General features: G+C 33.1%; 2 protein-coding genes across 2 annotated transcripts; one reads left to right on the top strand and one right to left on the bottom strand.

Annotated features, from left to right (window-relative positions):
- Positions 1 to 3252: 3252 nt before the first annotated feature.
- LOC121807160 (E3 ubiquitin-protein ligase ATL41-like) lies at positions 3253 to 4241 on the top strand. The gene has a single exon (XM_042207366.1). It carries the CDS (start codon positions 3336 to 3338, stop codon positions 3987 to 3989), a length of 654 nt encoding a protein of 217 aa, XP_042063300.1. The 5' UTR covers positions 3253 to 3335; the 3' UTR covers positions 3990 to 4241.
- A 7120-nt stretch (positions 4242 to 11361) lies between these two features.
- Positions 11362 to 12255, bottom strand: LOC121808753. The gene is made up of 3 exons (XM_042209336.1): positions 11872 to 12255; positions 11594 to 11732; positions 11362 to 11420 (listed from the first exon to the last, which is right to left on the bottom strand). The coding sequence occupies exons 1-3, from the start codon at positions 12253 to 12255 to the stop codon at positions 11362 to 11364; spliced, it is 582 nt and encodes a 193-aa protein (XP_042065270.1).
- Between the last annotated feature and the right edge of the window lie 343 nt (positions 12256 to 12598).

Here is a 12598-nt window from a genome sequence, read left to right as displayed (position 1 = left end):
TTATGTCTTTTTTATTTTATTTGTATTTTGTAATATTTATTGTGATTTCTTAATGAATTTTAGTATTATGGAAATATTTATGTTTAATTGAATATTAAATTAATTGTGCTCGTCCTTGCGGAAGAGCACAGTTGTGGGTGTTGTGCTCTTGTCAGAGAGCAGACATGAATAGTACCGCCCGGGCCCACAACCGTGCCGCTGGCAAGAGCACGGTTGTGGATGCTCTTATAGCATTTCTAATTATTTGTACTAAACTCAACTTCATTTTAGTGTAAATCTATTAGTGATTTCATTCCAATTATTTATACTAAACTCAAACCTAAAAGAATATTGTCTATATCTATTTATTTTATTAACAAAATTTAAAAACATGATTTTGAGCTTATTTTAGTATAAAACAAAAAAACAAATGTACTATATTTTAGTCAAAAACCTAAAATGATATTGGTTTATAGTACCATTAGAGCTAACAGTGTACTCCATTTTAGTTTTAGTCTTTTGAGTATCTTTAGAGATGGTTTTACAAATCCAGAAGCTAAAAGACTAAGGACTTCATCGAAAATTCTTGAGGAATAAATAGTTAATATGCTTAATTATGCTACTTGAATTTAAAAAAAAAAGTAGTACTACTAACCAAAACTAAAATTTAATGAATTTCCCCCTATTTTGTGAGGGAAATAACATTACAAATTACAGTGAGAGCATCGGCAACGGTGGCGACGGTCGCCACCGCCGTCCGCGCCGCTGGCAAGGCGAAGCACCGCCGCCGCTGCGCTCGCGCCGCGCCAGCGAGCAGCTGACGTGGCGGCATGGGATTGGGCAACGGCATAGCCGTTGCCTTCAAAAAAATTTTTAACTTAAAAATCGGTATTTAATTGTAAATAATGATAAAAAAAATAAAAAAAATCGACGAAGGGCCGAGGGCGGCTAGCTTCTACGACGAGGATGAAGCCGGAAGCTCAACAGCGAGGTCTCCCCCACGCCGAGGTGAGCATACGACGGTTGGCCAGAGGATCGAGACAAGGCACACAATGCGCGATACCCGAACCCACATTCAGGTTTAAGAAGACCTAATCAACCACATGTGGGTGAAATTCGGCAACGAGTAGTGTTTTTTTATTTTTTAGTATTTTAATTGTGTAATTTTTAGGATTTTAATTATGTCATTTTTATTTTATTTGTCATTTGTAATTTTATTTAGGTTTTTTTAATGAATTTTATTATTATGGAAATGTTATTGTTTAATTAAATTTTAAATTAATTGTGCTCGTCCTTGCGGAAGAGCACAGCTGTGGGTGTTGTGCTCTTGCCAGAGAGCAGATAGAAAAAGTGGGTCCTGGCCCATTAGGGGCGGATCTAGTATGCCCATATGAGGGCCATTTGCCCCACCTCAAATTTTCTACTCCATATATATATTACCGATTATAAATTTTTTTTTTCACTAAATGCACCTCCTCAAATTCTTAAGTTTTCTTCATAGGTAAATTTGCCCCATTCCCTACAAAACTTGGCGCTCCGCCCCTGATACACATTATATATTTATATAGTTATATTAGTTCATACGCATCCGTACCTCAATAATTGTCCACTTTGATTTCCGTTCGGGTTTTAAGAAATGTAAAAGAAAGTGTATTAAAAAGTTAGTTGAATATAGGTCTTACTTTTATATATTAATTTTATAATAAAATGTGAGTGAAATGAGTTAGTGTAATGTAGAGCTTACTTCTCATTTATGGTAAAAGGTGAATGTGGACAATTAACAAGGGACATGAAAATGATAAAAGTAGACAATAAAATGAAGGAGGGATGGAGTATATCTTATTTTTGTGACTAAACAAAATAAAATCCACATTCACAATATTATTGAGAGTAAGTATCTACGGAGGGGTGGGTAGGTACGGTATACCTTACCGAAACCACAATACCGTATACCTTACCGTAAATTCGGTATGCAAAAAAATCATACCTTTATGTTACCAAAATTTTCGGTATACCGAACTTCGGTATACCTTATTTTCGGTATGGAGAATTTTCATACCGATATCGTACCTCATTTTTGGTATGCCGTACCAAAGTTCGGTATACCATACTTTTGCGGTATACCTTACTTTTCAATATCAATGAAAATTGAATATTTGAGTTTTTAGAATACTATTTATATTTTATAGTAATTTAAATAATATACGGGGTATTAAATACTAGTATATTTTATTCATATTATATTATATTTCACAATAAATTTTATAATTTAAAAATATATAAAATACTTTATATATTATTATATTCATATTTTACGGTATATACCTTAAATTACGGTATATACCGAATTTCGGTATGCCGCGGTATATAAAAATTCATACCTTTACCTTACCGAATATTTCGGTAAGGTATCATACCGTACCGAAAATCACGGTATACCGAAAATTCGGTATTTTCGGTATTTTTTCGGTACGATAAGACCGGTATTTCTTCATTTCGGTATTTTTCCCCAGCCCTACTACGGACAACAAAATATTTTAACCATGTCAATATTATTGTTGTGTGTAGATATTATGTGGCGGTGGATTCGTGAGATTTAATGTCCAAAATATTGAAGGACTAATGTTGGAAATCGGTTTACAAAATAATCAGATTTTAATATCCAAATCTAACGTAATAGAATGTTCAATGCCAAGAAATTTCACCAAGAAAATATGCATTTGAAATTTTGTCACTCACTGAACATTCGAAGAGGAAATTACGTAAATCAAACCAATTTTGTTCGTTTCACGTCAACCTCTTGCGTCTCGCCGCTGAAACATGCCTTTGTTATATGTATTTGAGACTAAAAAGTGATCCATTATATTTAAACCTAAACTAAATCAATACTATAGTATTTTTAAATCAACTAACCTATTTTAATATGGATTGGAGTACAAGCTTCGGGCCAATTTTGATTTAACTAGTGATCAGATAATGTGAAAACACAATAAAATTATGTTAGATTATGGAGATCGAAATTCGTAGTATATATAGGCACAAATATATAAATGTTGTTAAAGGTTTATGATAAAATAGATAATTTTTATTTATAAACGGGTCATCTACTTTCTAATTAGTATGTATTTCATTTGAATTAAAGTGTAAAATAATTTAGTTAAAAATAGATGAGTTACGCGGATAAATATAAAGATTTACTATACTAGACTATAAAATTGACTAAAAAAACTTTGAAACAGTATTTGTATTTTAAAATCGACGCTATTTATTTCCTTAATTTCACACAAAGCTTCCCTCATTTCTGACTCTAAATTAAGTGATCAAACAAACTCCAATTCCAAATTCCAAACTCAGTGATGTCAATGAACGACAACGACGATGACTTCTTCACTCGCCAAAACTACAGCGATCTCAACAGCAAGATCATGCTCACCGCCATCGTCTCCCTCTCCGTCGTCGTCCTCCTCGTCACGGTCCTCCACATCTACGCCCGCTGCGTCCTCCGCCGCCAAGCCCGCCGCCAGGCCTCCCTCCGCCGCCTCGGCTTCATCGCCTCCTCCCCCGGCACATTCCGACCCCCCGACCCTCCAATCTCCGGCGTCGACCCCTCCGTCATCGCCTCCCTCCCCAAATTCCTCTTCAAATCCGCCTCCTCCGCCGCCGTCGAGTGCCCCGTCTGCATCAGCGCGCTCGAAGACGGCGAGATCGCTCGGAATTTGCCGAATTGCAAGCACACCTTTCATGCAGATTGCATCGATCGGTGGCTCGGATCCAATTCCACGTGTCCGGTGTGCCGGACGGAGGCGGAGCCGCGCCTTGTGGCGGAGCCGAGGGAGGGATTGGCCACGGCTCCGCCGCAGGAGGGGACGTCGGAAGCGAAGATCGGCGGCGGATCGAGCTCGAGATTGAGCTCGTTCCGGCGGATTCTGAGTAGAGAGAGATCTTCTAGAAGAATCCAGAGTCAGTCGTGCGGGCAGGAAGACGGGCTGCCCGATCTAGAGAGGCAGTGAATGGATGTACAACTGTTCTGGTCTAACTGCCATGTGCTTCTCCGGTTTGTACCTATCAATTCCGTTTTTTGTTAAATATACAGAATTAATTAAAGATATTCATTGAAACGAAGATCATTAGAGTTTTGCAGTTTGTAGGAGGATCATGGAGATTTTATATTTTATATATTGGGTTTATGTAATTTTTAATAATTCTTATGTGATGATAATGTTGTGTATAATAAAATTCATTTCATTGCCTGGGTGTAAAAATAATTTTAAATGGTTATCATGATGTTTATTGCTGCTTCAGAGGCTAAACTGACATTATAGTAATCAGCTATATCATTTTAGTCAAAATGTAAAAGATTGTTTTATTTTCTTGTTCAAATTTTGCTTGATGGAGTACTTGTTTGAACTCATTATGCAATTTTCACATGATCGGTGCAATAATATCACTGTATTTTATTTTTGTATTACTATAAAATTAACAAAAATTTAAAGTGGTTAAAGTATTAACATGACCCTTACCGAATCAGGTGTGACCACAATTCGGTTGCACGACATTTTGAGTTCGATAATAATTGCGTTCAATATGCAAAATTTCTAATGTTAGGAATAAATGATGGTTATTGATATTGCAAAGTATTGGAAGGTGATGATCTTATATTTCCTAAACTGTGTTAAAATTGAAAATAGATAGTAAAATAATTTTTCATTAATAACTGACAACTAATAGTATAAACTTTGCATTCTTTCATCAATATGCATAAATGAGTTAAGTAAGAAATTTAAAAGGCAGAGTAAATGTCCGCATGATCAGAGGAAAAGAAATTTCTGCGCATTTGGTAACCTAATATTGCGGTCATTATATAATTGATTATCAAAATTGATTAGCGTGCTAAAGATTATCGACTAATTAACTTATTAGGTAGGGCGGCAGCATGTGAAATTGAAATTTTGGGGGCATTTTTTATTTGTCAAACCATTGACTTTAATTGTTAGAGCATTCATAACGCAATATCTCTCATTAATATTTTAAATTAATCTCATTACCATTTTTCACTTCATTCTTTATTTAAAAAATAATAACTAACGTCTCTTTGCCTAAACTATTCATGCATTTTCACTTTTTTAATTTTTATTCACGTTTATATATTATAGTACTGTATTTATCAGTATATTATAATTAAATAAAATTTATAATTTAATTAAAATACAAAAATTATTGAAATTTAAAAGTTAAATATATAGTTAAAATTCTAAAATTGGACATTATTAAAAGTAGAAAAGTAAATAATTAATTTTTAAAATTACATATTATTGAAATTAAAAAATATAGTATTATGAAAATTTCAAATATGAAATTCATTGAAAAATAAATTCAATTTACATAATGGAATTTATTTTTTTAATTAATGCACTAATAAAATTTCAAATAACATTTTTTACTCTGCTTCAGCGTATTCATCAAAATAAAATTTCAAACTAAAATCAATACTATTAATAAGTTGGGAGTTCGATTTCAATGAAAAATGAGTTTTAAAATTGTCTTAAAATAAGTTTGATCTTAAAAAATTCTCTTAAAATTACTCCCTATAAAAATGAGTTCGCTCTCTTAAAATTAGTTTAGTCTTAAAAAATATTCTATCTCGCGTCGTGACACGTAGTTTTAGGGTGCATTAGTGAAGTCACTGTGATAAGGTTTCATTTTAATGAAATAAAAGTGTTGAGATATATTTCATGTTCCATCTATTATTTGTAGCAGTTATTGAAACCAGTTACCAAAATTAGATAAACATACAAAATGGAAGAAAGTGCATGATAAACAAACAACACGCAAACGTGTTTTGACCATATCAAATCAAAATCTTATACGGTTTCGGCCTCTTTCGCTTTCATTAGTAAATATTTTACTATATATGGTTGTAATAGAAAATTGTGATTTAATATTTGAATTTATAGCGTTTTATGAAAATATATCTCAAACTATATATATTTCTCTTTACAAACCTTGAGTAGTAAACTGTAAACTTTTGGGCTACTAGCCAAAAATATGTTAGTTATATGTCAGTTAAGATCTTCACTACCTTGAGCTGTAAACTATTGGACTACTAGATAAAAATGTGTTCAGAATTTTTTTGATTGGGGAAAAAAATACTACTACTGTATGATTTCTAATGCGTAGCTAATTTGCCAAGATCAAGTGTTCTCATAAGGTTGAATCACACTATGTGGTATATACATTGACAATTGTAAATACTTAGAGATAACACGACAAAACTAATGTTAAATGAAATAAAAACATCATGACAATATCCTTTTGTTGATTAATTAGATAGATTTTTCAAGACTAAAGTCTCATTTTGGTCCTTAACATATTGCGATTTTTTGATTTTGGTCCAAAACATTATCTTTTGAATTATTTGGTCCCTCACATTTGAAATCGGATCACATTTAGTCCGAAATGGACGAAATTGTTAAAATTTAACAGTCAACGTGGATTTATCGGATTTTGACATGATTAATCATTTTTAATTAATTCAAAAATAATAATAATAATTATAAAATAACCCCCCCCCCCCACCTCCTCCCCCCTCCAGCATCTCCACCATCTCCGCCGCCCTCCCCGCCTCTCGATTCCCCCTCATCGCCCCCACCACCGTCGTCACCGGCTCATCCCTCAGCCTCGCCCCCTCCTTACATCATCACCCCCTCCGTTGAGAATGTACGTCACCAGTGTAAAACCTATATACTCCGAAACCATGCCTAAGGCCTCATTTTCCGGTGCTTGCCAAGTCCTACTAAATGCCAGGGGCCGGGTGAGCCGACCTCATTTTCCAGTGCTTTGGTCGATTGGTTCGAGGCAGAAGGCGGATAAGAAGGTCATTTCCGGGTGTTATGTTCAAGCATACACCAATGGGGATGTCTATGAGGGCGAGTTTCATAAGGGGAAATGTAGTGGCAGTGGACCGAATAATTCAAAAGATAATGTTTTGGACCAATATAAAAAAATCACAATATGTTAAGGACCAAAATGAGACTTTAGTCATTTTTCAATTAAAATTAAATTATTATGTATTTTGTGATGAAACGAAGTAGTTTTGGTCTAGTTAGACATTCCGATTTATCACTTTAGGTAAAGACAATATCATTTGGACATTCTGAATTACCAAATTGAATTTAATTTGGACAAAATTTGATTTTGTGAAAAATTGGCGATAAACACGTAATGTTCATGATTTAGGGATTGGGTGCAAGTTGTTTTAACTACATTCCATGTGAATTACGTAGGTTTTTCTCTAGCAAAAAGTTACAAAGAGCAGAGTTAAACTAACACATTACCACAAGTTAGCGGTCCGCCAAGTTTGACATGGGTTGACTCAGCGGTCTGCCGACCAGAGTCAACAACCATTCAAGTCTTGCCCAGCGGTCCGCTAAGTTGCTCTAGGTCTTCTGAATCAGGCAAGAATTTGAAGCTATCTTATCCCTTAAACTCAAGTCTATCCCAATTCAGATAGGGCAAATTAGCCCTATATAAATCACATTTCAAACCATAACTCTACATCAGTACAATATCAATTTACAACGGATTAGATCAGAAAATTTTGAAGTCAAGTCGATGAAAAAAACATAACACAAAAAAATTATTTAAATTAACCTATATAATATCACTCTAAAGATTAAAGAGAAACAAACAATTGAACGAGCCTATCAAATTTTGGATAAGCTCATCTTGTGTTACGGGCCAATCAAGTTGAAATTTTATCAAACTAGTGTTATCACCCGTGCTATGCACGGGACATAAGATTTTTAAATAATGAAGTTAAATTTAAATATAAGAAAAATAAAAAAAAAGAGGATAAAGAGAATTAATAATATTTATGATTAAAAAAATGTGTTAATTATAATAAGTATTCATAACATTATAAAGGATTAAAAATATTATAAACAGTAACAAAAAGAGAAATGTAATATTTATGTTTGGCAAACGATTTTATGCAATATTAATTTATGATATGAGTTGAGTAAAATAAAATAAAACAAATGACAAACATGAGATACACGATTAATGATAAATAGTGGGTTAGTTAGAATAAGATATATAAATAAAAGAAAATACATGTGCAAATGAGGATATGAGACGAAAAAATCATATAATTTAAATAAATAAATAGTTCATTAATTTTAATCAACAAAACATATGTATTCAAAAAATAAATTCTATGCATGTGGAAATATATATTTACGTAATCTTATGTAGCATTAAACAAAATTCTTATAATCACATTTGCACACTTAAATATTTCTATCTATACGTTGACATAAAAAAATTTATCAATCGTTTCCATATTATCCTCTTTATATACCCATAATGCAAATGGTAATAAAAATGATGAATAATTTGGAACACGGATATTATAATTAAAATATTAACAATAGTAACCTTAATGTCTTTAATCACAACGGTTGCGTACTAAAATATTTCAAATTAAATCACCCATGAGACAATAGTCAAAGGGAATTGACAGTGCGTAAAACTTGAATGACAATTTTGGATCAGAAGTTAAAGAAATTATAGGAATCAAAACTTTTTCACCAATGTTATGACCAACCAAAACTTTCACCTCGAAAACATGATTACCAAAACGTGTGATTATCAACAGAGTTCCATTACACAACTCATTAGAATGATCAATGTTCCTTATCAACAAAACATGAAAACCAACCTTCAAAAGCTATGCATGATTAGGAATACCAAACGACTTCAAATTATTCAGCAAAATAATTAGAGATTGTATCAAACTTGGATATACTATCAGAGCTCAATCAAATAAACACGAACATCATATTTATCCAAAAAGATTATAAACTAATTAACTTCATCAAACTACATCTAAAGTAGGAGTTCAATTAATGTTAAATAAAACTCCATTTGTAATTTAGACTAAAGATAATACTAAAATGAGATTTTACAAATTTGTAAGAATAAAAATTAAACACAAAAAGTTGATTTTTTTAAAATATTTTCTTAATTAATTACATCTTAGCTGACTACTTATTTTCTTATGTTTAATTTCAGACCATGGAATAACTTGATATGCATGACCAAAGATATAAGTAAGATTCTTAAAAACATTATATAATCTAATACATTAAATCAAAGCTAATGAAAAAGTATTTAATTTAAAAAATATATATTTACAAAGCCCAATACATAAAAAATTTAAAATACATAATAATAGAACCCAACACCCAAACTAAAACTCTATTCAAATAAAAATTTACGATTACAAATTATTTAAATCTAAAATCCTCCATTAGATCCAACCCACTAAACCCACTTTATACCTAAAAAGGCTAAACTAAAGCCCAAATAATGAATACAAAATATAATAAAAATATAGAAAAGAAGAACTCAAAGCAATGTGAAGATTTAAAAAAAAATGTACTACTCCTTAATGAATGTATTATCTATATACAATTTTAATTAATGATCCAAGTGGAGTAAAAACAATAAAATTAATGACAAAAAGAATATGTGTAACTAAGGATCAAAGAATATAAGTTAATTAGAATAAATATACAAATAAAGAAAATATGTGTGAGTAAAGATCAAAAGTAGAAATTGGAATAAGAAACGTACAATAACAGTATACTCATATTAGATAATTCAAAAAATATTTTAATTAATTAACTATAAATTTTAAAATAAATATTAACTAAAACACTTTAAAATATATAATACATATAGAGCAATTACACTTCAATGACATACTACAACTTCGTATAAAAATAGTAGTATTATTTTAATATTCAGTTAAACTTAAGAATAATTAAAACTTTCAGCCATTCAATTGAATTGAATATAAAAAATGTCTTTATTTTTATGAGGATGAAATATTAAATATTTTAATTAAATAAATATAGCATGAAAATTAAATTATATATTTGTGTTGCCATTTAGTTTATAGATTAATTCAGTGAAGAAATTATTACAATGATGAATAAAATTTTAATTTTAACCCAAATAGAAGACAAATTAAACTCTTTAGCACAATTCTAATTTTAACTCAAATAAAAGGCAAAATAACAATACATAAACTTAATTACAAAGATGAATTTAAATTAAAAATATTTATACAAAGTCCAATAAATTAATAGTTCAAAATTAAAACCTAATTTGTAAACATAAATATAATGATATATACATAACACCCAATTTAAAACTATATTTTCATAAATTTTTTCAAAATCATAAATCCAATAAAAATAAAGCCTAAATAATACATTCCTTAGACTAAAATTTTAACACAAATAAACCTAAAAAACATTATACTCCAGGCAAAACCTAATTAATTGGTGAGGAGGCCCAATTTATACTCCCTGCTGTACGCGACTTCTCCTTCACTCTCATTCTTTTTGTTTCTTTTTTTTTGTTAAAACTTCCCCAAATCAAAACCATATTCTAGGAAATCAGCGGCGCCTCTTCTTCTTCTTCTTCTTCTTCTTCTTCTTCTTCTTCTTCTTCTTCTTCTTCTTCTTCTTCTTCTTCTTCTTCTTCTTCTTCTTCTTCTTCGCTCACCCTCTCTTCTCTCTCGGCGAGTCGCCATTCGCGTGGCTCGCCGGAGATTCACCAGCTCCGTTCCCCTCCATTTCCTCCGATCCTTCTTTCTCTCTTTCACAAAACCAAATTTACCAGTCGAGCCCTCGATTGAGAGGGGACAGCAGCAGCGGCTTCTCTCTCAAATTCGCCCGCCGTCGTTCCTCGCTTCCCCGGTGAGTTCGCCGAAGTCGGCTTCTCCTATCTCCGTTGATTTCTCCGTCTTTAATTTTTTGGCCTGAACTCCCCAGATCGGAGAGCTGAGGCAACGCTCGCCGAGGTCGTAGATTTTGACGCAGTCGTCTTTGCCGTCTGGGACAGCGACCGCGACGGTTTTGATGGTGGAGAGGTGGGAGGGGAAGGAGAAGAGTGGGGTTAGGGTTAGTGAACGGTTCAGTTTGTAGCCCCAAATGAAACGCTCGTATGACCCTGCCACCAAACTCATATTTGGAGAAAACCAGTTGAGAGAGAGAGAAAGAATGATGGCCAGGGTTAATGAAGTTAAGTTTATAAATGTCTTAAACTTCTCATAGAAGCCATTTTTTTCTACATCTCATTGGGCCAATTTTTATCTAATAATATTTACCTTTTTTTTTTGCCCAATAGATAGTTTTCCCGCTCAAATATGTGCCACATAGACTCCCAAAAACTGTCCCTTTAGATATTGATAGATTATAAATTTCGAATAATAATCTCAAATGTTTGAGTATGTAAGTATCACTCTAAAGATCAAAGACAAACAAACAATTGTAATACTACAAATATGTTGTAGTTTGCTTACGAGTTCATTTAATTTTTCATTTCAGCCAATAACCTCCCCCCCTTCAACACGAGATCCAAAACAGACCCTGCAAATTCATACAAAGAATCATCAACACTAACTTAATCAGATGAACTGAAAACTCTGCCATTCATATTTTTATAGTATTTCGCTACTGCTTTAACTATGTCAATAATATTCATTGTGATAATAAGATTATTATTATTATTATTATTACATAATGAATCATAGTTCACACACCTGAAATATGTGGCGCCTTCATCTTCTCGTTGGCCCGCGCCATCGCCTTCGCCTTTGCCTCAACATCGGGCAACGCAGAATCATTGTAATCCTTGAGCCATATAAGTGCGTCACTTTGGAGGTGTGTAGTCACAACATGCTGCAAATATTGAAGTAGTACTATATATGAGAATAGTAATAGAAACACACTGAAAAATGTATGCATCCACTTGAAAATGTACACATTCAACTTTTCTTTTAAATCAGCAATCCAAGAAAGTAATACTACTCAATTATACCTTGTGATCACTCTTCTCCACATTTGCTAGATGTTCTGCCAGTCTGTCCACTCTGCTGCTCTGCGTGCCTTTGCCAGTTGCAGCACGTCGAGCCTGGCTTCTGAAGCCGGCTCCACCCCAGCCGGGCAAGTTTGTTTTTGCTGGAGACGAGGCGCCCTCTGCACCTTCTTGATCAGCAACTATGCAAGGAGTTGGGATTGCAGAGACAGTAGGCTGATTATGATTATCTTTGTAGATCAGCCCACTCGTATCTCCATTGCTCGGACCACCAAACTCTAATTTCGACCCACTCTGCCTGGAACATTCTTGATCCACTCTTGCTGCTGCAACCTTACCCTTACGCGGCCTGCTAGCTTCTGCTTGTCGTTGGTAGCATTCATTCATTGATGCTTGAAGCTTCCAAGAAATGCGCCTCAGTTAACATTTAAATGAAACACCTCAAAGCAAAACATTTCACATCAAATTCATCATCTAACCTGCTCATTAACTGCCTTCTCCTCATTATACAGAACCAATTCCTAAACAAGTAATCCAATTAATCTTATCAAATGAACTAAAACAGATGATATACGGCATTCAAGAAAGAAAGAGAGAGAGAGGTACCTCTTTCTCATACAAGTCCAAATCTGGAAACAGAGAGCTAATTAGTTTATCGAAGAGTAAATCGTCTCTCAAAGAGCGACGGCTTGCACAGTGCATACGGCAAGCAGGGCATTCCTTGTTCCTA

This window comes from Salvia splendens, chromosome 6 (assembly GCF_004379255.2).
Source record: "Salvia splendens isolate huo1 chromosome 6, SspV2, whole genome shotgun sequence".
In the NCBI taxonomy this organism is placed as follows: domain Eukaryota; kingdom Viridiplantae; phylum Streptophyta; class Magnoliopsida; order Lamiales; family Lamiaceae; genus Salvia; species Salvia splendens.
The sequence above is the reverse complement of the archived record's forward strand: the minus strand, read 5'-3'. Positions and strand labels throughout refer to the sequence as shown.